This window comes from Labrus bergylta, chromosome 3 (genome assembly GCF_963930695.1).
Source record: "Labrus bergylta chromosome 3, fLabBer1.1, whole genome shotgun sequence".
NCBI lineage: Eukaryota > Metazoa > Chordata > Actinopteri > Labriformes > Labridae > Labrus > Labrus bergylta.
In genome coordinates this window covers 4,972,348-4,994,974 of record NC_089197.1, presented here as the reverse complement: position 1 = coordinate 4,994,974, position 22,627 = coordinate 4,972,348, and the positions used below count along the sequence as shown (strand labels likewise).

Below are 22,627 nucleotides of genomic sequence, written 5' to 3'. Positions count from 1 at the left end.
ATCTATTTATGGAAATATGTTTATCTGTTAAACCACAGCTCTATTGGTGAAGCCTACTGATATCTGTAATGTGTAAAAATAGATGTCATGAAGCCTATTTGTACTTTTATCAAACCATTTTGTACATAAATGTAATATCCAGAGTATATTTTCAATAATTTATTAAAAAAATGATCTTCTGAAAACTAGAATCAGACATAAATATTTGACTTCATAGTATTGTACCTTCGTTTGACCTTCAGTTATGGAGTTACTCACATAAACAGGAAGGGGTCAGTATCTTATTAACTCTACTTTGATAACTTATCTGCTCAGTTTTAGTGTTACTAAGGCAACGCTTTACTGCATTTCAAATGTATTACACAATAGGTAGAGAATACAGTTTCTTACACGGTAATAACAATCTGACAAAACTCAAGAATCAGGATATTAAACATGGGGATGAATCAGTTTGACACCAAAGGTCAGTCAGCTGCAGGCTGAGGTCGCCTGGAAGGAATCTTCAGTGTGACAGATTGTTTAATGTCTCTGTCGTAATTTCATCCTCTTGTATGATCATATTCTGTCAGCCACTTCACTTCTACACTGACCTCAGGACTCTCCGTCACAACAGCGGAACAACTTAGTTGGTACTCAGATCAGGTTTCTGAAGGAGGGTAATGAGAGCAGTTGTTGATACAGAGCCATGGACATGACAGGTCGTACGCAGGAACAGCCACTAGAGGGAGCTGTTGGTATCATCAATTTGCAAACTAACACAAGCAGGGAGAAGGTTCAAGTGGATGAGGTTAGATAATTTAATTTCTAATTTCTGAGGAAGTGAAGACTGAATTGTCAGATTGTTTTATGTTGGCATGATATTCAGTCATTGATTTTAATTTGGACAGACCATCCAGACATTTATTTTTTGCTTTTTGAGTAAGGGGCCAGGCAAAACAAGATTTATTCTTTCCCTGCTCATTTCCGTACATGGGATAAAGTGTGAATTGTTTTTTTTTCTTTTTCCTTTTCTGTTGTGTTTTTTGACATTTACGGAACAAATAAAAAAAAAGAAATGAAATAATGTTTTATCTAAAAAATAAGTATATTTATTTAAAGTCATCACCTTAACGTTCCCCCCACTGTGTCTGTGATACATTACAGATCGCCACAGAGCTTTAGCAATGTTCGGAAAGATTCTCTCTCACCTGCTCTGGAACTCCGACGAGGACTTTGAGGTCGCAGATGACGAGCTGATGGAGTTTGAGGAGGGGGGATGGGTCATTGTAAATCTCCCAGGTAAAGAGATAGACGTTATAGTGTTCCTCTCATCAGTCTAATTGAATTAGTTCTTTTGTTTGAACCGGGATGTTTTGTTTTACACAGAGACCCGGCTGCTGTCGGCCCCTGAGGCGGACCCCCTGGAGAACCTGCTGATCGAGCATCCCAGCATGTCTGTGTACCAGATGAGGCGGAGCATGAGTCGAGCAGAGGAGGAGAAGGAGGAGGAGGAGGAGGAGGACGGCTCTGACGGAGACGAAGAGGATTCTTCAAGGTAGCTTTACAGTAACACCTCCAGCACATTTGTCTTGGATCTTGACCTCAATTTATACTTTTTAAAAAACTTCACAACACTAGATGAATAAAATAAGTAAAGATATCCGTGTCAGCCTTTTTAAAGCTCGTTTGAATTTGTCTTACTGTCAAAAACTCTTAATGTGCCGTGTACTCCATGACTGGAAAGATCAATACCAAATTCAGAGGCTGTTTTACCAGCGTCTGGTTCAAAGGTTCTGCACTGATGAGGTGCCTGAGGTGTAGCGGTTAGTGCTGTAGTCCTCCAAACGGACAGACTGAGTTCAAATTTGACCTGTGTCTCCTTTCCGGCATGTCGTCCCCACTTTCTCTCTTCCTGGTTTTTGACACTGTCATGTCTCTATAATGAAGGCACAGAAATCAAACTAAATCTCTAAAAAGTTCTGCACTGATAGCACCCACATTCAAAATGAAACGGGCAGCGCAAGGTGCAGAGGTGGAAGCAGGTGAGAAGAGTTCATTTTATCATAAGGATATACAGCAGCCTATACTGAGCATACATACTCTATCAGACAGGATCTGTCAGACGGGGAGAAGGGAGGACATGATGGAAAAAAAGCAAAGACTGTGAAAGGAGTAGAACAGAAGAACACACTATGACGGGATGCAAGTAAACAGAGCAGAAGATGCTTCATGTACAGGACTGTTTGGAAATGTAGGATCTGACTGAAGCAGGGAGCAGATACAAGTCACCTGACTCTGCCTCGCACTGCTCTCGCTCTGTGTTCCAGGTTTTAAGTGTTAAATATATTATCAGATAAATTATTAATATTTAAACTTGATGGAGCAGAAACTTGAAACACAGTTAACAGGGAAACAACATGTTTCAAAACACATTGGCTACCAACAAATAACAGCTAACGTTAGCTTTCTGTCACTTGCTAGCTTATATGACAAACTATTACCTTGATAGTAGAACCAGAGAAAACAGATTGTTGCAGTGGTCTATTCATTTTTTTCTGAGCTGTATGTTTGAGATATTGCTGTAAGTGGGCACACAATAATCTACTATAGGTCATTTTAATCCTCCTGGTGATATTCACAGTAATCTCAAGATTTCCTCACATCTTGAGAGAATAAGAGCATCCAAGACCCTTAAAATTATCCTCATATTTGTGGTAAACATTTTGAATTGCTTTCAGGGGTTATAGAGCTGCATCATTCACACAAAGCTTATATATCCACATTTTAAACTTCAATACAATACTAATAATAATCTATTTGATACCTGTTTCAGGACCATAGAAACAACTGAGAAGTTCTGTAGGCAGTCACTTAATATTTAAATACTGTTTGTTTTTAATTAGCAAAGACCTGAAAGCTTTCTTAATAGAACAAAATGTTCACAAAAACATTGGCAGCGTTTCAGTTTCAGACAGTGTGCAGGTCTTTGTTAACTTATGATGGATTCATTCCTCTCCTACACACCTGTCATATGAGAGAAACTCGACCCTCAATCATCACAAACGTAGCCTACTACTAATATAGTAAGCGATTTTGACACGTGGTAACCCCCTTCCCCCCCTCTGTCCAGGCCCGTGGCAGTGAGGCGGCACATATCCTGGCGTTTGGCCGCCTGGGGGATCCCTCTGCCCTGCAACATCCAGCTGCTGGCCGCCCAGAGAGCCAAGGTCCAGCATGAGGGCAGGAAGCTGAGCCGCAGCGCCCTCCACAGACAGAACCTGGCTAAAACACGATCCTCTCCCGCAGAGAAGCGCTACGGCCACTTCAAGCAGCCCTGCCAGCGCCTCTACAACTACTGAGCAGATATGATGGATCAACGAGGAGGGGGGGTGTTTCTCATTAATGACATCATCACATCACCGCTCAGTGTGCAGCACAGTGCCTTCAGTTACTCAGGTTTTCCATCGCCATCTCAGTATCTCAGTAACTTCTGCAAATGTTTGAGATTCATGTGTTCAAATATCTGCCAAATGAAGCTACACAAGCGTTTGTTTCATTTTGAATAGAAGCACCCTGCACTGCTACCTTCACCACTCAGCCTTCATCTCCTTCATCTACTGTATGACAAGCTTGTTTACAGTATTAGGACACAATCAGTTCCATCCACATTAACGCCCGTGTACATTAACGAGAACAGTGGAGTTGTTTGATTTGTTGGATTGTTTTTGAGTTCAGCTCTTCGACAGTTGGAGTTGTGTAAAAGTTATTGTGATACTGTTGCTGATCCGATATCGATCGTTGTACTTTGGCACATTTCGAGTGATGCTTCTTTTGTTTTATTCAGAACATGTTTGATTGCGTGCCTTAGCTTTAGACATTTATTTTAAGAAGTGTATCGAGAGTTACTCTCACTCCATGTTGACCTGTATTACATTTATGATGAGTGAAAAACATAAAAAACTGAATGTGAATTTCCTGAGATAAATGTTGTTTTTGCTTCTAAGTGGCTTTAGAGGAATAACTACAAAACCACTGTTCATTTGTTTTTTTTAAATTGAGGTGAACATTTTGTACTTTTCTGTGGGTGCTCATGATTTCATGTTACACGTTTTGTTCATTGAAGAATCAAGAGTGTAAATAAGATCGAATGTGATGTTTTTTCTATTTGTGTGTATTTATAAAATGTACAAAAAAAAGGCAAATAAATCTTCTTTTTTAATGTTGTGGTTGATAGTGTTTATTCAAGGTGAACATAATCAATCAATCATTATTTTTCAAGTGTTATCTGGAGACACTTTACAAAAGAGCATATGTGATAATATGCAGGAGGGATTTCCTCTCGTTGCTGTTGTCCACACTTCCTTGTTGCTGAGGTGGAGGTCGGAGGAGGCCGTGCATGAACGAGGGGACGACACACATACAGTGGTTGTTCAATTGAATTTGTTTTCTTTTTGTGTGATGGCAGAAAAACGTCCCTCTCAATTTCGGAGCTCGCGTATCTTTCCCATGAACCTCTTCACTTTCTCCGGGTCGACTGCATTGGCCCATCGACCGCCGTCCTTGAAATGAGAGCCGACGATCATGCCGTTTGATCCGATGTAATGTTGGATGTTTTCATAAGTCACTCCGGAGCCTATAAGAACTGGGATCTTCACAGACTGGGAAACCTCTGCAAAAGCGAAGACAAAGAGGAACAGTTAAAACACACACTGTGTATGTTCACAGTCATCCATACGACAGTCTCATAAAGGCAGTTTAATATTGAAAAGTACCAAAGACTTAAATATTCATATACTAAATCAAAATCTGCAATGAGCAAAAGAAAGAGCACCGTCTAAAGCCTAAATTCCACCAGATGCGTTTTCATTTATTCAATGTGTTTGCTTCCACTTTTGCTATTTTTGCCGGAGCACGGCACATCAATTTACCACAGAAGAGATCAAGCGGGACGAGAAGTCAGACATCGAAACAATATTAAAACATCCGGTTTATTTTCAGAATAAAACACTCAGCTTTGACGGTTCAGCACTGCAATTTTTGGTTAACAACAAGAAATGACCTAATATCATATCTAACTTTTTAATTACATTGTATACTCCCCGATACAATATGTCAACGCTTGTCTTGTGGGTAATTTGGCTTCACTTTTGTGCAATGGAAGAAGATGGAGAGACACTGTCCATCTTTATATACAATCAATGACTCTACTGGTGAAGGTGCCCTCTAGTGGACAGAAGGGGGAACTAAACTCTGAGATACTTTTTGGGTGTTACTTCCTTTTCTCAGTTCTATTTCATTTTAAATTAAGTACTTCAAGGCATTAAAGAGTTCAATGATTAAGATCATTTTGAATACATACGTAAGTGCAATGCACGCTCAAAGCCGTCACCATGTGACTGTGGATTGTGTAAAGTGTGTGTTCTTTGTGGCGTTACCTCGGAGCTCCCTCGGGTCAGCCTGCACTCCTGTCGCCGTCCCTGTGATGATGAGTCCGTCTGAGAGGAAGAACTCTGCGGCCCGCGCCGTCTCTTCAATGCTCACGTCTGATGTCAGCGCATGGGAGCTGAGAACACACACACACACACACACACACACACACACACACACACACACACACACACACACACACACACACACACACACACACACACACACACACACACACACACACACACACACACACACACACACACACACACACACACACACACACACACACACACACACACACACACACGACATCAGACTTTTAGAACTGTGTTTTCTATTAGTCATGAAGCTCTTTTCATCCAGATTTTGTTAATACATTTAACCTTTTCAAGTCAGATTTCTACAAGCTTTAATTGGGAGCTACACTTTTAGCATTACCCTCATTTCACATAGACTGTTGAGGACAGAGAACACTTTCTGTCTCCTGTGGACACTTGAGTTAGAGGAAACATCCATTTGCAAAGGAGGAGACATTTGGAAGAAACTTTAAAAGTTGTCAATCAAAACTTCAGATTTCATTATGTTTATTATTTCAAAATTGCAAACACCAACGTGTCCTGTTTTGAGTGTACTGTGGGTGTCTCTGATCTGAGGTTTTAAAGACGGGAACATCATTGTCTAGGTCAAGTGTGAACCTGGAATAGCAAACAGTTTTTGACTGCTATGTCATGACCGCTTTAGAAATGTGTTTGTTTAGACTTTTATGTTATGGAGGGGGTAGAGAGTAGGAAATCGGGAGAGAGAGTGTTGAATGACATGAAAAGGAGCTGCAGGTCAGATTTGAACCCGGGGCCGCCTGCATGGAGCACGACATCACTGCAAGGTCATCACAGCCCCAAAGGATCTATTTGTAAATGTAATCTGGTCTGACTGCCGGTCGTTTATTGATCCTCTGGGTGAGACTCCTCAGTAATACAGTTTAGACGGTTCTCCTTTAACAGGCTGTGCACTGAAATGATTCAACTAGAGGATGATTTGACTTCCAGCAGTGTGATGAATACACGCCCACGTTTTGATTTGCTTAACCTGAAAATTTTAAAATTCGCAAACTTGAAAAGGCTCAGTTGGAAAACAAGGTCAAGGTAATTCATTTTGAGGCAACTGACGGATCGAAAGACATCTTATTCTCTACGTTATATTGTTCTACTATTCCTACTTATCATCATTGACAAGCAGGATGGGACTGTATTCATTTGTACTAATATCAGTTTAATAGGAGTGATTCTATGTGAAGCATTTATAGGCACTATCAGGGGCTCCTCCGGTTCTGAATTGTTAGGACGATGATTTCACCTGTGTTTCTTTTTGATGTCAGTGAAGATCTGCACATGCTCAGCTCCGATCTGCTTTCGATATCTCAGCAGGTCTCCGGCACAGGCGTTCAGGAAGCCCTCATCGGCCACGTGGGAAAAAATAAAACCTTCAGCTCTGATGAAATCCAGACCTGTGACCAAAAACAAAACATTGTAACACCAAGGTGGACTTACCTGTGTCACATACAAGTGAACGTATGACCTTTGAACAACAGTGTGCAGAAAAACAGACACTGAAAAATACATCTGAAATCAGAGAGGGTGACCAGCTGCTGTATTGTTTGATAGAAAGAGTGCTTTATAATTTGGCTGCTTTTGATTAAACCTGATTGAAGGCCTCCCTGGTTCTGTCCTTAAAAAGCTTAGATTGCAGCTGATTAAAGAATGATACACATCACAAAAACACAAAAATGTATGTAAAAAAACCCCAGAAAGAACCTGAAGCCAGAGCTACAGCCAGGGCCTGCTGGTTCGCAGAGGACAGTATCTGGACTCCGAGGGGCAGGGACGGACAGACCCCCCTCACAGCAGAGCACACTGCAGTCATACAGGCACACACCTCAGGCCCCACAGAGAAAGAGTACGGGATATCGTGCATGTTCTCAATGATCAAACCATCCTGAAAAAAAAGAGCGGGTTTAAAGCCGTGGTTACTGACGTCCAATATGTGAGAGGTTCAGACAACGTCGGATAACTCACAATCCCTGCATCGCGGTAGATTTCTGCCTCCCTGCACGCTTCCTCTGTGATTTGGGACATTTTCATACAACCAAGGGGGGTGCCTGAGTGGGACGAGGGACGTAATCACAATACATTAGATTAGACAACGATGCATCACAATAATAGCTCGTAAGTTTGAAGATGTGCTATGTAACTAAAACCATTTCCTGTGCACATCTTTATTTAACCTGAGCAATATCTGTTTAATACTATTTACACTTTGACTCATCTACAGTTCAAAATGAATATTGGACATTTTTCTCATCTATGTTAATTTGAATGGCCAGGTACAGGCAATAGTAAGTTAGGTAACAATTTGGAATATTTTGCTCGAGTTTGTTGTATTTATTTATTTATTTTATTTAATCAGGTTGGTCCCATTGAGATTAAAAACCTCTTTTTCAAGGGAGACGTGGCCAAGACAGGCAGCAGCAAAAAACACAAAGTTACAGACGGAAATACAAAGAGAGACAAAGTACAATATACAAAGCACAATATTCTGGATTAAAAATAGAACTGTCTATGAGTCATATCTGGGAATCAGTTGTTCAAACAGCCGAGCTAAAACATTGACATCCTATAGAATCTGCTTCCAGGGCTTTCATTTTAGATTTAAACACATTTCATGACACCAGCTCCTTGAGCTTTAAGTCATTCTGCAACAGATTCCAGGCTGAGGGTGCAGAGGACCCAAAAGCCCTTTTCCCAATTTCTGTCCGAGTGTTTGGGACAGAGAGCCATTGTTTTTGCCATTACGCCACCAACAGTCACAGAGTTTACAATAACATTACCGAGACTTGCTGCATCAGCAAATTGCTATTTACACTTAAATCCAGGCGTAAAAAAAATACAATAATGTAATATACAACAGTATTACATTTATAGAGACCTTTTTCCTGCATTACATCCCATTACATGTGTGTAGTTTGGCGCCCCCTGTGGACAAACAGCTACCTCTTAACTTTTTGCTGATCTTGTCCTGAATGTCTAATAAAGATCTCATTCTGCTGTGTTTTAAAAGTCAAACGTATCCCTCACCATGAATATTTGCTGTGGTTAATGCAAACTGAAACTTTCGGTGAAAAATGAAGTCAATGTGGAAGCGCATAACAAGATTTGCAGTTCCTCAAATGTCTACTTGAGGTTGGCTGCAAAAGTGACAGAGCAGGAAAGCGAGAGAGAGAGAGAGAGAGAGAGAGTGAGGAATGACCAAAGACTATAAATATTAAAGGATGAAGCCTGAGTGATGTAACTGCAGGGGGCTTTGGAGTCCCACTGATGGCTGTCTCCGTGTTGGAAATGCTGTCTCAACCTAACTTTGAGTCACCGCACATCATTTTTAAAAACTCATCCATTTTGATGATAGGAAGGCAGCGAGTTATTCATAATAAGGGATGCGACTGATATGACCGACAGGCTGGCTCCTTGTTTGTCAGGAGGCTTAAGGCCCGCCTCAACTGCAACCATTTTCCTGTTGTTAGGTTGAACAAAGGTTAGTCCGAGATAGCATTTCCAATATGGCAACTGCCATGGATTGCTCCAAAAGTCAGCTTCAGACGCCTCTGCCACTACGTCCATATTTTTTTACAGTCTGAGTAAAAATGTTAGTTTGTAAATTGCTGTAAATTGCCTCATCCTGCAGTAAACTTTACAGGCCTTAAAAATTACAACAAATAATCAATCTTGTCTATATGATCGGGTTTGTTTCTGTAGGTTATTCTCTGTGAGTTCAGTCTGCTTCAAAGCCAGATAATAAGTCCTCAAAGGGGCTTTATGTAGGCCTACTTCTTTTTTGGAATATACTGTTTTGTGTACTTTCCCCTAGGTAACATTTTGAATGCATGGGATGTTTTAATGAAGTCCTGATAGTGTTACTGTTACTGTTAATTTGTTAAAGACACAGTAAGCTACAACTTCACATCTGAACAGTAGGATACAGGTAGGTGCAGTTTTACTTTACCTGGTAAGGCTTTCACATGAATCATTCCAATAACCACGGATTTAAGACGCCCAAAAAGCTCCAAAAATGTCATGATGTCGACTCTGTGGAGAGCAGGAACCACGGAGCACCTTGTTTTTTTTTTTGTCCTCCAAAGTTTATGGATCACATGTCACTGGCCGAAGTTCAGTCAGTGTTAAACAAACAAAAACACTAAAAGTCCTCAAAGTATGTTTCAAATTGATTGCAGAAAAAAAAACCACAATGTTGTCATTCATCAGCATTAAACTCCCACCTTAACAGAAATGCTTAAAGCTTGTCTATGGTTAAAGGTATTGTGTTTGCAATAGAGGGATGTCGTTAGATATGGCAACCCGTGTAAGAAATGGGCGCCGGGCAGAAGCATCGCCGGCTAACACTTTTTATTATTTATTACTAAATAATCGACGCGCCTGAGGTGACAGCGAGCGACGACTTCATGAGTGATTAAAAGAACAACTTGGCTCCGTTTTTTCCCCAACATTTCACTCGTTTAATGTTTAAATTCAGCCTTATTTCACGGGACTGCGGCTTTGTTTACATCTGACAGACTGGCCACGCGGTGCCGGGAGACTTCCTGTTCCGAAGCCCCGCCCCCGCGCAGCTGTCACCACGAGCAGGCACGCCTCCAAGTTTACAAACTTCATATTTCCTTTTCTTTAACGCACATTGGACGGCCTGTGTCGCACGCTGGGGTTCAGTGGCAGGTCAAGGTGTGATAATGTGGTGACAGGAGGTTAAATTAGACAGAAAAACGACGGGTTGAAGCTGAAGGGGGTTAGCGCCAAATTAAATGCGCTCCTCCCTGCAGGTCATCTGTTCTCTACAAGGCGCCAGCTCAGAGGAACTAGCTAGCCCGGCCTGGAAACACACACACACACAGACACACAAACAGAAAGAGCAGCTACAGATCGGAACAACAGCCTGAGAAGTTGACACAATTAATGTATCTGTGAGTGAACTTCAAGCGCACAATCTTGAGGTGAGTGGACGAAACCAAACGTGGATCATTTTCGAGTTATTTCACTTTCTGCTGCAACTTGTTGGAGCTAAATCTGACTGCAACTACTTTCAACTCCTTTAGTGAATTACATGTTTTGCAGAGATGCACATGAGTAAATGTCGATTATGTTAGTAAGGACCTTGTGTGTGTGTTTTTATTTTTTTAAGTGTTTTAATGATGAGCAGAGAGAAAATAGGTGTCCCAGTGTTGCCTGTTGTTCGGCCATTATGTGGCAAGCCAGCTGTCCCTGTGTTATAAGGAAAAAATAACCATGACGCCTCTTAAAATATAACTAAAAGCGACACTGTGTGTGTAAGGTAATGTCTTCTGTGTGTCGTCGTTGAGTTTCGTGAATATACACGCTTTGTATGTTACTTTTTGGCGACTTTTAACATCGCGTACCGTTTCCATTTCCCCGCGCCAGATTGAGCTGAGGCTTTGTCAGAAGGAGGGAGTTCAGAGTGGGGGTTGGGAGTGTGTGAATGTCTTTTTCTTTCAACCCCCCCACCCTAAAATAAAGTGTTTTTTCATCGCAGGTTTACTCTGAAACACACGTCTAACCCCTGAGTATAATGCCAGGAAAAAGGTAAGCTGAAGCAGTGATTTAAAGTGACGTTATGGCCTCGCCAAAAGGTGACGAGTCCGAAAAAGTTGAGCTGATGGAGCCGTAGCCAAACTAGTTAGCCTGTTGCTACATAACCTTATTTTAACCACATTTTTATCTCTACACGTTTGTTTCATTGGGAGTCACAACTATGCCTTTTTTTTTAATTCTGTGTTGGTGCAGGGAAGGAACAGAACCAAAGTCTGCAGCTGCCGAGGCGACCAAAGAAAATACAGTAAGACCGAGGAAGAGGAAGGCAGATGTTGCCATTGTAAGTAGTCTGAAAGGCTCTCACACACAAACCAGTCTGAAACTCAACTCATTCTCATATGTAGCTTTTTTTTTTTTAACCTAAATGTAAGGCCTATGTTCCTAGGTAGACAATTAAATTTAAAGAAAACACCTGCTTTAAAAAAAAAAATCATAAATTAAGAGGATTGGTGGTCATGTTTGTGGGAGGAGACATTTCTGCCTGTTTGGTTTTGGCATCCATAAAGGAACATGTCATGGTCATATAAAGTTAATTAATCTTTTAAATAAATAAAACATTTATTCTGGGGTGCAGGTAGCCTAGTGGTTAGTGCGTGCGCCCCGTGTACAGAGGCTACAGTCGCCCCAGGTTTGACTCCGAACCTGTGGCTGCTTCCCCGCATGTCATTCCTCACGCTCTCTCTCTCTCTCCCTGATTTCCGACTCCGTCCGCTCTCCTGTCTCTACAATAAAGGCACAAAGAAGCCCACAAATAAATCTGATTTTTTTTTTTTAAATTCTCACTAAGAAAGGTGACAACAGCCCCATCCATAGGACTCAAGGGAGCACTGAAGGATTTGAGGGTGGGAAAAAAAAAAAGGAAAATCAAATGCTGTAGTCGTCACTCTGCAACATGTTGGACAGGTTTAATGACAGTTTGTCTTTTGTATTTTAATGCTTATAATACAATTCAATTCAACAAAGATCAAAGCATTAATCAGCTGTATTCATAGTCAAAACAAAAAAGAGATAATAAAACTTAAAATATGTCAGTGTTTTGATGGTGATCCAGCGGGGGAGTGCAGCGCTGGCAGTAATTAATAATAAGGTTATCATCATGATCCCAGAATTTAAACTTTCCTACAATAGCAGTGAAAAATCAAACAACACTGGTTCCTTTTTTGATACCAGTATGACTAAACTAGAAGTCCCAGGTGCCCACTATGAGGGGTATTTCTTGTTTTTAATTAGCACACATTGCAGGCAAGCTCCTGCACACTGTCTACATTGCAAAAATACGTTGGCAATATTTTGAGATTGCTTCAGTTTAAAACGTGGTTTGGAAAAGTTCAACCTTCATAGCTAACAGTAAAAGCATTGAAGCTCGTCTGGAAGCCCACTTCCTTACTAAGACACTTCATGCTTGTTTTCCTTTCTTTTCTCTACTTGTTGGCTCATTCATATTAACACTCTGTATGTTTATTAAATGGTATGGTAATGTCTGCAGCTGATGTTGCATGAATTGACTTGAATGTTTTAAGGCTTTTTACATAAGGGGACAGGATACGGGCTCTCCTTCAGAACTTCACCTGTTGGAAAGAAATTATATCTGTAATGTTTGTGAACTGACTCACATACAATAATCATTTCCCACCTTCTTTCTTTCAGTATTTGCAAGATCTAGACGAAGAGGTAGCAGAGATGACGAAGAAGAAGCAGCGGGATTGTGAGGTAGGTTTTGTTTGACATGTTGATTACAAACTTTAACGTCACTCGGTTTATACCATGAAAACAGAACTTCACTTATTTAGAGTGTCAACAAAATCTTCACACAAGTTGAAGAGTTGTGGAAATCAAATTTCCTGAATGAAAAGTGTAACTCTTGTAGGATTACAGGTCTCTCAAATCAGCCCAAGAGCTTGATGTAATCTCTTAAAGAATATCAGAACAGATGGTTCCCTGTGCACAGCTGTGCTACTCACCAAGCGTGTAGTTAGACCAGGAACAGACAGCTTTCAAGTTCAGAGTAATCCAGCACACATCAGGATTGTTTAAATTGACTTTAAAGTTTAATGCATAGGGGTGTCGGTGGCTTGGTGGTTGGTGTGCATGAATCGGGACTGGGGTCCTCCGAGCAGGCGGCCCAGGTTCGGGTCCAACCTGTGGCCTCTTTCCCGCATGTCATTCCTCTCTCTGTCGTCATTCTGTCATTCATCTGTCTCTCTCTCTCATTTCTGACTCTATCCACTGTCCTATTTCTAATGAAGGCGTAAAATAAACTGGTTTAAAGTTTGATGCAAAGTGGCTTCCTCGTGTTCGCTCTCCAAAGCCATGATGCAAAATGCACAAATCTTTTCTATGCATAAACTTTAAAGTAAATCTGAACAATGCTGGCGTGCGCTGGAATACTCTCATCTTCAAAAATATCAAATTAGGAGTTTGCAATAGTCTGACTTACGGCGGTCCAGCATGTCCATGAAAGACACGAGCTGTGTCAAGATTGGCCTTCATGTATCAGATCGTCACACATATTGTAACTCTGCCGGGAGCAAAAGAGAGAGAGAGAGAGAGAGAGCACCCTGTCTGAATTGAACAAACACATTGGCTTTGTATCAGATCCAAAACATGATCATTTTTTTAAATTTAGACAGTGTTTCTATTTTATCTTTGGCACTTTAAAAACAAAAAAATATACAATTTTCTTGTTTTCTTCTTTTGTATTTTCTGTGTTTCTTTACAATAAGCTCAACCTAACATGTTCTCCATGTCCTCTCTCTGTCCCGTGAAGGTGGACTGGAGTCCTGAGGCCGGACACACGAGTCCACACAGGGGGATCCCCACACCTGACCAGGAAAAAGACCAGCCAGTCTCCCTGATAAACGCTGGATTCCCTCACTACAACTTTAACAACATATTTAAGACCCCTGTGCACTGTGCCCCACTTCCTGCGCTGTGGTGAGTCCTGCTGTGTTGAAGACTCTGATGACCTAGTTCAAGACGTTTCAAGCCGCAAAATGTATGCCCCTTTGATGTTCCATCTTCAATAGCACTGGCTCCCTCTGTAGGTCTTCAGAGGTAGTAACAGGGCGGCTGTGGATCAGTTGGTATAGTCTGATGTGTCCTTGGTCAAGACACTTAACCCAAGTTGCTCCCACTGCTTGGGCGGCGGTGTGTTGATGTATGAATGGATGAGTTAATACTGACTTTACATCAGTGTGTGGATGTGTAGGTGTGACCTGCGGTGTAAATGCACGTTGATTAGTCAGAAGACTAGAAAAGTCTCACCTATACAAGCTCAAATCCATTTACAGTTTAGCAGCGCTGTGTGTGTGGAGCTCCTGCTGTGCCATGCTTCTGAAACGTAATGTTAATTCAGACTGGGACAACCAAAATAATGCCCATTGCCAAATCAATATGAATGTACAAAGACACGATGACGGCTGAGCTTAGAAACGTAGGGAAAATGGTTTTTAGACTCTGTGATTGATTTTGAATTAAAGCACCAATGGAAGTGTCTTAAGAACATTAATACCTTTACATTAAATGAAAATGCGCAAAGAGTTCACTGCAGCTTGGTTAAAATGTATGGAACTGATTTAATTTGATTGACACGTCTGTTTTTAATTTATAGTGAAAGAAAACAAAGTTGTGTGACATAAATCAGCTTGTTTTACAAAAGTTACTCAGACAGTTTGGACAAAATGATCGTTAGTCTTTAGACGGGGTAAGAAATGCTTTATAGGTTAACATGATGCAGACTTTTGTGCTTTAATTAGTGTCATAGCTGCTTTCAATCGTACATTGTACGAAAGGAGAGTAAACGGCTCTCTGCTTGTTTGTGTCCCAGTGTACTTCATGTCACCAAGCTCTGTGAGCAACAACTGGTTAGAAATCTGTGAATCGCAAACTGGAGTAAGAAGACTATTGAGACTATTTGGAGCTAAACAAACTGCAGAAAATGTGTCAGAGGTCTTTGAAGGGACGTGGTAAATCAAAAACAAAGGGTCAGTTATAGTCAATATTAGATGATCGCTTTTAAATATTGGTTTATCTTCAGAAATATGTGTATTCTTATAAAGTATGGTAACGACTCATTTTTCTCATTCTTCCTAATTTGCTTCATCTCTCCAGTCGGTATTGAAAAGTTCTTTAATTTGGTGCTTTCTTTGTGTTTCCTAAAAACTGTAAGTCACTTAGCAGATGAGAAGAGTCACCTTTGTGTGTCTTCTGTGTGTGTTTTCATCAGCTGGGCCAGTAAAGACGTGGTGTGGAACAACATGTTGGAGAAGGACAAGACGTACACCAGAGACGTGCACATGATGGACAAACATCCTCATCTGCAACCAAAGATGAGGGCCATCCTTCTGGACTGGCTCATGGAGGTGTGTAGCATGTCTCACTTTAAATGTATTTATTTTTATAATCACAAACCATACAGTCACATTCCCTGAATCGTGTAGCTGTGTTTTGTTTCTCTGACTTTAAAAATAGTTTCCCGTCTTCCTTTTTTCAACCAATTCGACATGTCGATGCAGTCGGTGCTCAGTGAGAGGAACCTGTTCTGAGGTTTCATTCATCTCCAGCTCTCGACACGACAAGCCTCTTGAGCATGTCTCTGTAGTATCCATGCTTTCACCCATTAGTGCGGTTTCTCCTTATTTGTCTCCTCGGCCTCTTCTTTTCTTTTTCCACTAAAAGACCAAGAGCTGACAACGCCAGCGCCAGTTTCAACTTTTCATCAGACATTATTCTCCATTAGTAGGCGACCTATAATACGAGTGGTGACCGACAGCGGTGTGAAAATTATCATCTTGTATCATAACAACGGCCGACCGCGCCCTGCTGGCATTGAGAGTTATTTCCTCTCATGCATGAGCAGAACGTACGTGGTGGTTGGCCGTCGGCTGAAGTCTTTGCGGTGTGTTCAAGTGCAACTTTTTGGCCAAGACGTGAGGCGTCGCCACAATCGGCCTTCGTAGTTCTTTGCCGTGTGCGTGGTGTGTCGGGGCCTTGAAGGTGGACTCAGAATTCCTGTTCAGACTGCAGATTTTAGCAGCGCCCCTGTGACCTTTAGCCTTCTGCCTGAATGTGGAGGAGGTGTTTAGTGATAACATACTTCACCTGCATCAAGACTTTAGACACTGTGCTTAACACTAGCATGTAGCTAGCCTCTAAAGCCTGTTAGCTTCCTCCTGATGCTTCAACTCAAAATAATGGTGATGAAGATAAAGGTGTATTGAGCTCTCTGTACATTTATTTGATGCATTCATTTACAGGTGTGTTTCCGTGCTTTCGTTTTGTGCAATACTTTCAGTAAAAGTAACTGTTCTTTACAATGTAAAGTTTCACCTCATTGGCTCAGTCTCACAAAGAAGTCGATTAAAGCTTCGTGCAGTCGCAGAGAAGTCCATCTCTCTCTGGTTTTGGCTAGAATTGTTACAGATTTGCAAAGTCAGACCAGTGTACATGTAACTAAATGCTCACAACAGAGTTGTCCACTCGCACAGAGAGTGCAGAATCAAACTTGGATGTTTAACTTTAAGCTAAATAATAATAAAGTTTATTTATAAAGCACTTATCAAAACCAACATCACAAAGTGCTTTACGGAAAAAAGAAAAATCCCAACATTCAAATACACAACAATAAAATCCTATTTTTAAAAAAAGCATTAAAAAATAAAACAGTGCAGCAATCATCCAATAAACAGAGAAAAGAGGAACAACGGAGACAGAGATTGGCTAAAGTTAACAGTAAAACAAATAAAACATGAAACAAGGATTATAAGAAGGCCTTACGGTGAAAATGAAGAAGACTGTCGTGTATAAAAAGTGACTGATGGTGAAGGAGGTCTTCATGTTGTTTGTTTGTAAAGACACATGACACCTAGCTTCTCCTCCTTGAAGAAGGCAGTCTTTGTTCCGTGCTGTGAGATGATCTCCTCCACATCAACACGTTATTGTGAACCTCTTTTGATTTGATTCACGTAAACCTACATGTTGTTTGTGTGATGTCACATTGATGCAGTGGTGTCCTCTCTGTTTGCATGTTTTTTCAGGTGAGTGAGGTGTACAAACTTCACAGAGAGACGTACCACCTGGCTCAGGACTACTTCGACCGCTTCATGGCCACGCAGACAAACGTCTTCAAATCAACGCTGCAGCTCATCGGCATCACCTGCCTCTTCATCGCTGCTAAAGTAGAGGTAAGATCTGAATCTACACCGTCTGTACATCACCAGTTTGCTTTGTGAAAATCATCCTAGTTCCACTTCCTCTCCGTGTTTTCTAATTAACCCGTTAGTTAAATGGTCGTCTCGTGTTTTTGCCTCTTCTCAGGAGATGTATCCACCTAAGATCTACCAGTTTGCCTACGTCACAGACGAAGCCTGCAATGAAGACGAGATCGTCAGTATGGAAGTCATAATTATGAAGGTGAAGAGCATACACACACATACACACTGCTTGTTTATCCAGGACGTATCAGGGTTGTCACAATAATACTTCTTCAGATACCACGGCAACAGAAACAGAAGCTCTAGGTACCCTATGTTGGGTAGTTTCTTGATTTTAAACACCAGACATGTAGGCAAACTCCTGCACAATACATCGGCAATGTTTGGTGTAATTTCGACAGTTTCATCTCCTCAGTTCTCTGGTCCATTTGTAAGAGACATCAGTGTCACCTTTTCATCTCGGGGACCCCAGAAAGCCTTGTGACTGTCAGTATTTTAGTATTTACCAACCTGTGAACTTTTGAACGGACCATCGTTACTCTTTCTCTCTCTTCCTCGAGGCAGCTTTAGGTTAGAAACATGACCAAAGATCTGTAGTTTTTATTTTCTTTGGTTCTTTTTCGGTACTTTTAATAATTAAAACTGCGATTGTATTGTTTCAAAGAAGTATCAGGAGATTGATAACAACCTTACACGTCTTATTGCTGTTGGTTATTGGTTTCCCTTCTCCATCACCAACGGCCCCCTCGTCTTCCTCTCTGTCTCTGCAGGAGCTGAAGTGGAGTCTCAGCCCTCAGACTCCCGTCTCCTGGCTCAATGTTTACATGCAGGTGGCCTACCTGAAAGAGAGCGACGAGCTGCTCATCCCCCGTTACCCTCAGAAGACCTTCGTTCAGATCGCAGAGGTTTGTCATCCCTTCATATCTTCATGTTAGTCCAATAAGTGTCTGAACCTTAGAGGAGGAGGATTGAGGTCTGTGTCATTAAAACAAATCTGAAAGGTTAAACAGAGAACCCACCAATGTTTGGGTACTACACAAACCAGTCCAGATTCATAAGTGTTCATATGCTCTGTCAATAATGTTGTGTCGTTACAAAACTGTAGACAATAAGTTTGAATATAAATGTAACTCCGAAGAAAATACTAATTGTAAAATCGTGTTTATAAGACTCATTCTGTCTTTGGGAGTGTCTTAGAGAGAAAAGGGTTCAAATGTCTTCCTGCTTGATGACTTTTGCTGCATTCAGCAAAGTGCAGATTTGTTGCTCTGTTTTTCACTGTGTGGAGTTTGCACTCCTCCTTGTTCAGAATCTGGGTTTATTGCCAAGTACATTTACACATACAAGGAATTTGACTTGATGTGTTGGTGCTAAACAATTAACAAGGAAATAAAGCAGAACTAGCAACAACTTGAATAATACAGAATAAGAAGATATTACAATATATAAAATAACACAATGTACAAAAGGTGCAATGTAGGAGCTGTGCAGTGGACTATGTGAAAAAATCTTAGTGTGTGTAACTTCTCACAGAGTGCATGTAAGGAAGATACATTTTTAAAGCTACAGAACGGTAATCAGCGCTGCCCGTGAGTGCTGGTCACTCTTTGACTTTAATGAAGTCTTTCAGTCAGTCCAGCCCTCCACAAGTTTTATTTACTGAACAGCATGCCCCTGATTTCTTTTGAAGGTGAATTTTCAAACATTTTAGGTCTTGGTGATATAGCATGGCAGCAGCTGCACTCTTGGTAATGATGGCGTGTTTTCCAACTTTTTAGTGTTTTATTGGACGCAGCTTTTGCGTAAACATTCCAAGTTGCAATGAGGACAGAATCAGCCTGCGTTTATCGTTCATTCATTTTGTTTTTTTACAAAACAAGACACTGAAGGTGGCCACTCAAACAATTCCTGACATTTTCAAACCTCATCATCCCAACCTGACTTCACGTGGACATTTTACAAGCGGGCTGTCAGGAACAGTTCCTGGTAAAGTCTTTAAAAAAAGTTTAGTTGTTTTCTTTCACACCTGCAGCCAGTCCAAAGACATGTCGGAACATTTTCAGGAGTTTTGTGTATGTGTGAACCCACCGTGTGTTTGGCGGGCTGATCTTTGACTTACTCACACCTAGTGATGATTCTTAACCATCATTAAAAACTGTCTTTTTGTTTGTTTATTTCACAGTTGTTGGACCTGTGTATGCTTGATGTGCGTTGCCTTGAGTTCTCTAACGGTGTACTCGCTGCGTCAGCCTTGTTTCACTTCTCCTCCCTCGAGCTGGTGGAGAACGTCTCAGGTAAATAAATAAATAAAACTCTTTGTACCATGAGTTTTATCAAACATACAGTAGACTTCCCTTTTGTTTCCCTGAGTTCTCACTTCATCCATCGTTCTCGTCCTGCAGCTCTGAAGAGGGTGGAGTTGGAGGAGTGCGTCAGGTGGATGGTGCCGTTTGCCAAAGCTCTGCGTGAGGTCGGAGGGTCGACGATGAAAACGTTCCCAGGAATCCCCGCAGATAACCTGCACAACATCCAGATCCACGCTTCCTACATGACATGGCTGGTACGTGAGAGAGGATTTGAAGTATAACGGAAACAGTGTGAGATTGTAACTTTCACGAAGGGAACCGCTCTGAGTAGAAAATCTCCACATTTTGAAGGAAGGCAGTGTCACCTGGACTCTTTTCCAAATGTATGAGATTCCCTGTGTTTTTGTCTCTTATGGATCGTGTGGCGGCAGTTGTCAACAGACTGTTGTCATGGAGACAGGATGCACGTCTTTTTCAGTTGAAGAGACACAGACTGGCGTATAAATTTTAACTTGTATCACAGTAAGCTCACCTGAGACGTAAAGCTACAGACTTTTATTGGATAATACAGGGAATAAAAATAACATTTTTAAGAATTCTAACTGACCCAGTTTATAGTAAGTTGATTTGTATCGGCTGCTCAATTGAAAGCCTCATGTGTGGAGGCTGTAGTCTTCCAGGCAGGCGGCCCAGGTTCAGGTCCGGCCTGTGGCTCCTTTCCCGCATGTCGTTCCCCCCCCCCCCCCCCCCCCTCTCTCTCTCTTTCTCTCTCTCTCTCTCTCTTTCTCTCTCTCCCTGGTTTCCGGCTCTGTCCACTGTCCTATCTCTCAATTAAAGGCACAGAAGGCCCAAAAATAAATCTTAAAAAAAAAACCCAACAAAGATCATGACAATAACGGAGACTAACATTTTAAAACATGTGGAATCGTAAAGTGTGGAACATTTTGACAACCTTGAAAGGGGAGAGCACTAAGTGTTTAATAAGCTGATGAAAAATCCTCAAATTTAGCCTTGACTGACGGAGCCTTTTATAGACTTGAAGACATCAACGTGAGCGTCTGATTTTAACATTTCTAACAAACGTGTCCTTTCTGCTGCTCACAGGAAAAGGCCTACTCGTATCGGGATGAGGAGCTGGAGCGACACAAAAGCTGTCCTGTCCCGTCAGGAGTCCTGACTCCGCCCCTGAGCAGTGAGAAAATGGAAGAGTTGGTCAGAGTGGACGATGCGGTGCTGAAAATCAGGCCCAGGATGCGCACGCCATCCCCACAGCGGTTGGCTCCACAGTAGAGGAGCCGACTCACTAGCAACAAGAAGACAAGAAATCTTAATGAAATGTTTGCGTCTCAGCTGAAAGTGGAGAATGAACTCTCGTCTGCGACGCCTCCACAGTGCTCGGGACACAACGCCTCGATGGAAACTGTACTTTTCTCATTTTTTAAAGATGTTCTGATTACGAGGATCCAGGTGCTTTTAAACGTCGCTGAGGTGGAAGCAGACAACGACTGGCTAACATTTGAGGCTTCCACACAGTGAGGAAATATCTCTGCAGGAATGTCCCCTATTTAACCTTCATGGATGAAACACGTCAGGAGCGGGTCGTTTTGGGATCAGACGGCTCCAGAGGAGATTTTTTGTTTTTGAATGGCATGGCGGTTCCAAACGCGTGCATGAATTATCAACCACACCTTCATTAAACTGGTTGCTTTTGTTTTGTTTTCTATGCAGAGGCCAAATAGTTCAGACGTGAGAGTCTCTACGTGTTTTTTTTTGTTTTTTTTTCTGTGTGTGATGAAACAGGGAGGGTTGCTGATTTATCTTTTAGTGGCCTTGTTTGCCCAAAAACTATTCCTAGGGTCGAATGTGACTCTATGTGCTGCTATAAAGTGGGCTTTGTATGATGGAGGGGGGGGAAGTGTGTACGTGTGTGTGTACGTGTGTGTGTTGTTGCTCGTTCTACTCTTACCATTTTGTTGGAGAAAGCATGGCTTTGTTTTGCTTAGGGACCAGTAGCTTGGCTACCTGAATGGACGAGTGAACCAGCCAGGCTTCTGAAGCTAAAATGTTGATTGTATTTAACTTTTTATTTTTTATCCCGATTGTTTTTTTTTTTTTTCCCCACTGCCAAAATGTAAGAAATCTATTGACTTTTTAAAATAAAATGCTGCTACATATTTTCAATTAAAGACTGTCTCAGAACTTTTTTTTAGAAACGTGCACAATCTTGTTTCAGATCTGTGGTTTTTAAAACGCCTTTCTGGGTAATCTGAAGACTAGAAATGTGCTATGCAAGCTTTATATTTCAAAAGATGCTTTTGATGAAGGGCTCGGATTTTTGATTCTTTCAGATTTATCAGGAACTTCTTAAATGTTTAACCAGAGATACTTTTATTTATATAGAATATACACATATTTACAGCTGCCTATGTATATTTATAGACTTACTTTAATTGTCCTTTCTTTCCTCTAAGATGGATAAACTCTGTCCCTCCTGAGGTGCAGTGTCACACATTGAGCATGAACCTTGTATTCCTTTGTTTCCTTAAGCTGGTTGCACCTGATGATGTTCTCTATTCTCAGTTTCACTTCGTCATTATTGCAAGGATCACCTGTTGTGGTAACTGAATCTCAGTGAAACATTTCAAAGCAGGTGTTGTTTGTGTGAAATTATAAAACGTAGGTTGTCTCGACTTCTCCATTAATTAAAGATTCCAGTGACATTCAAAATAAGATAACCTCTTCAGTGCATGACCATGTGTCACAGAAATAATATTTGCTGTTCTTAGAAGAATAGTAAAGTAAATCCAGGGCTGTCATACAAAACAACACGTTAAGTATGAAGCTACATCTTTAGAGATTCTGCTAAAACAGCATAAACACAAGAACTTGTAAAACTATTCAAATGAATGTTTCTGTCATTGAAGTGAAAATGTGTCTGATGAGCCCTTAAAGACACAAGAGGAAACAAGACTGGGTCGTATTTACAAAGTGGTAAGTGAAGGCTCAAATTGGGGAATAAGAATTGTTCAGA

At 41.2% G+C, this 22,627-nt stretch overlaps 3 protein-coding genes across 3 annotated transcripts in view; 2 read left to right on the top strand and 1 right to left on the bottom strand.

Moving 5' to 3' along the window:
* si:ch211-260e23.9 (uncharacterized protein LOC555795 homolog) overlaps positions 1–4,198 on the top strand; it is a 4,785-nt gene extending 587 nt beyond the window's left edge. Inside the window, exons 2-4 of the mRNA XM_020652275.3 lie at positions 1,144–1,278; positions 1,366–1,534; positions 3,110–4,198. Coding sequence (XP_020507931.2) covers positions 1,164–1,278; positions 1,366–1,534; positions 3,110–3,338 — 513 coding nt within the window. The 5' untranslated portion in view covers positions 1,144–1,163 and the 3' untranslated portion in view covers positions 3,339–4,198. The remainder of the gene's footprint in view (positions 1–1,143; positions 1,279–1,365; positions 1,535–3,109) is intronic.
* Positions 4,199–4,200: 2 nt separating this feature from the next.
* zgc:162297 (uncharacterized protein LOC555865 homolog) lies at positions 4,201–9,779 on the bottom strand. The gene is made up of 6 exons (XM_020652278.3): positions 9,463–9,779; positions 7,482–7,564; positions 7,221–7,401; positions 6,763–6,913; positions 5,415–5,542; positions 4,201–4,648 (listed from the first exon to the last, which is right to left on the bottom strand). Exons 1-6 carry the CDS (start codon positions 9,533–9,535, stop codon positions 4,458–4,460), a joined length of 807 nt encoding a protein of 268 aa, XP_020507934.1. The 5' UTR covers positions 9,536–9,779; the 3' UTR covers positions 4,201–4,457.
* Positions 9,780–10,152: 373 nt separating this feature from the next.
* ccne1 (cyclin E1) lies at positions 10,153–21,793 on the top strand. Its single transcript, XM_020652277.3, has 12 exons — positions 10,153–10,462; positions 11,020–11,069; positions 11,271–11,358; positions 12,726–12,788; positions 13,846–14,012; positions 15,304–15,439; positions 17,114–17,260; positions 17,394–17,489; positions 18,061–18,195; positions 19,473–19,584; positions 19,693–19,850; positions 20,701–21,793. Exons 2-12 carry the CDS (start codon positions 11,056–11,058, stop codon positions 20,884–20,886), a joined length of 1,302 nt encoding a protein of 433 aa, XP_020507933.1. The 5' UTR covers positions 10,153–10,462; positions 11,020–11,055; the 3' UTR covers positions 20,887–21,793.
* Positions 21,794–22,627: the final 834 nt, after the last annotated feature.

Bases quoted from the DNA above. Each gene is read 5' to 3' on its own strand.
- zgc:162297 (XM_020652278.3), bottom strand. From the start codon at position 9,535: ATGACATTTTTGGAGCTTTTTGGGCGTCTTAAATCCGTGGTTATTGGA. The intron at 7,565-9,462 runs GTAAAGTAAAAC...CGTCCCACTCAG, and splicing joins TCATGTGAAAGCCTTACCAG to GCACCCCCCTTGGTTGTATG. The intron at 5,543-6,762 runs GTGAAATCATCG...GTGTGTTCTCAG, and splicing joins GACATCAAAAAGAAACACAG to CTCCCATGCGCTGACATCAG.
- ccne1 (XM_020652277.3), top strand. The intron at 14,013-15,303 runs GTGAGTCCTGCT...TGTTTTCATCAG, and splicing joins GCCCCACTTCCTGCGCTGTG to CTGGGCCAGTAAAGACGTGG. The intron at 18,196-19,472 runs GTTTGTCATCCC...TTTATTTCACAG, and splicing joins CCTTCGTTCAGATCGCAGAG to TTGTTGGACCTGTGTATGCT.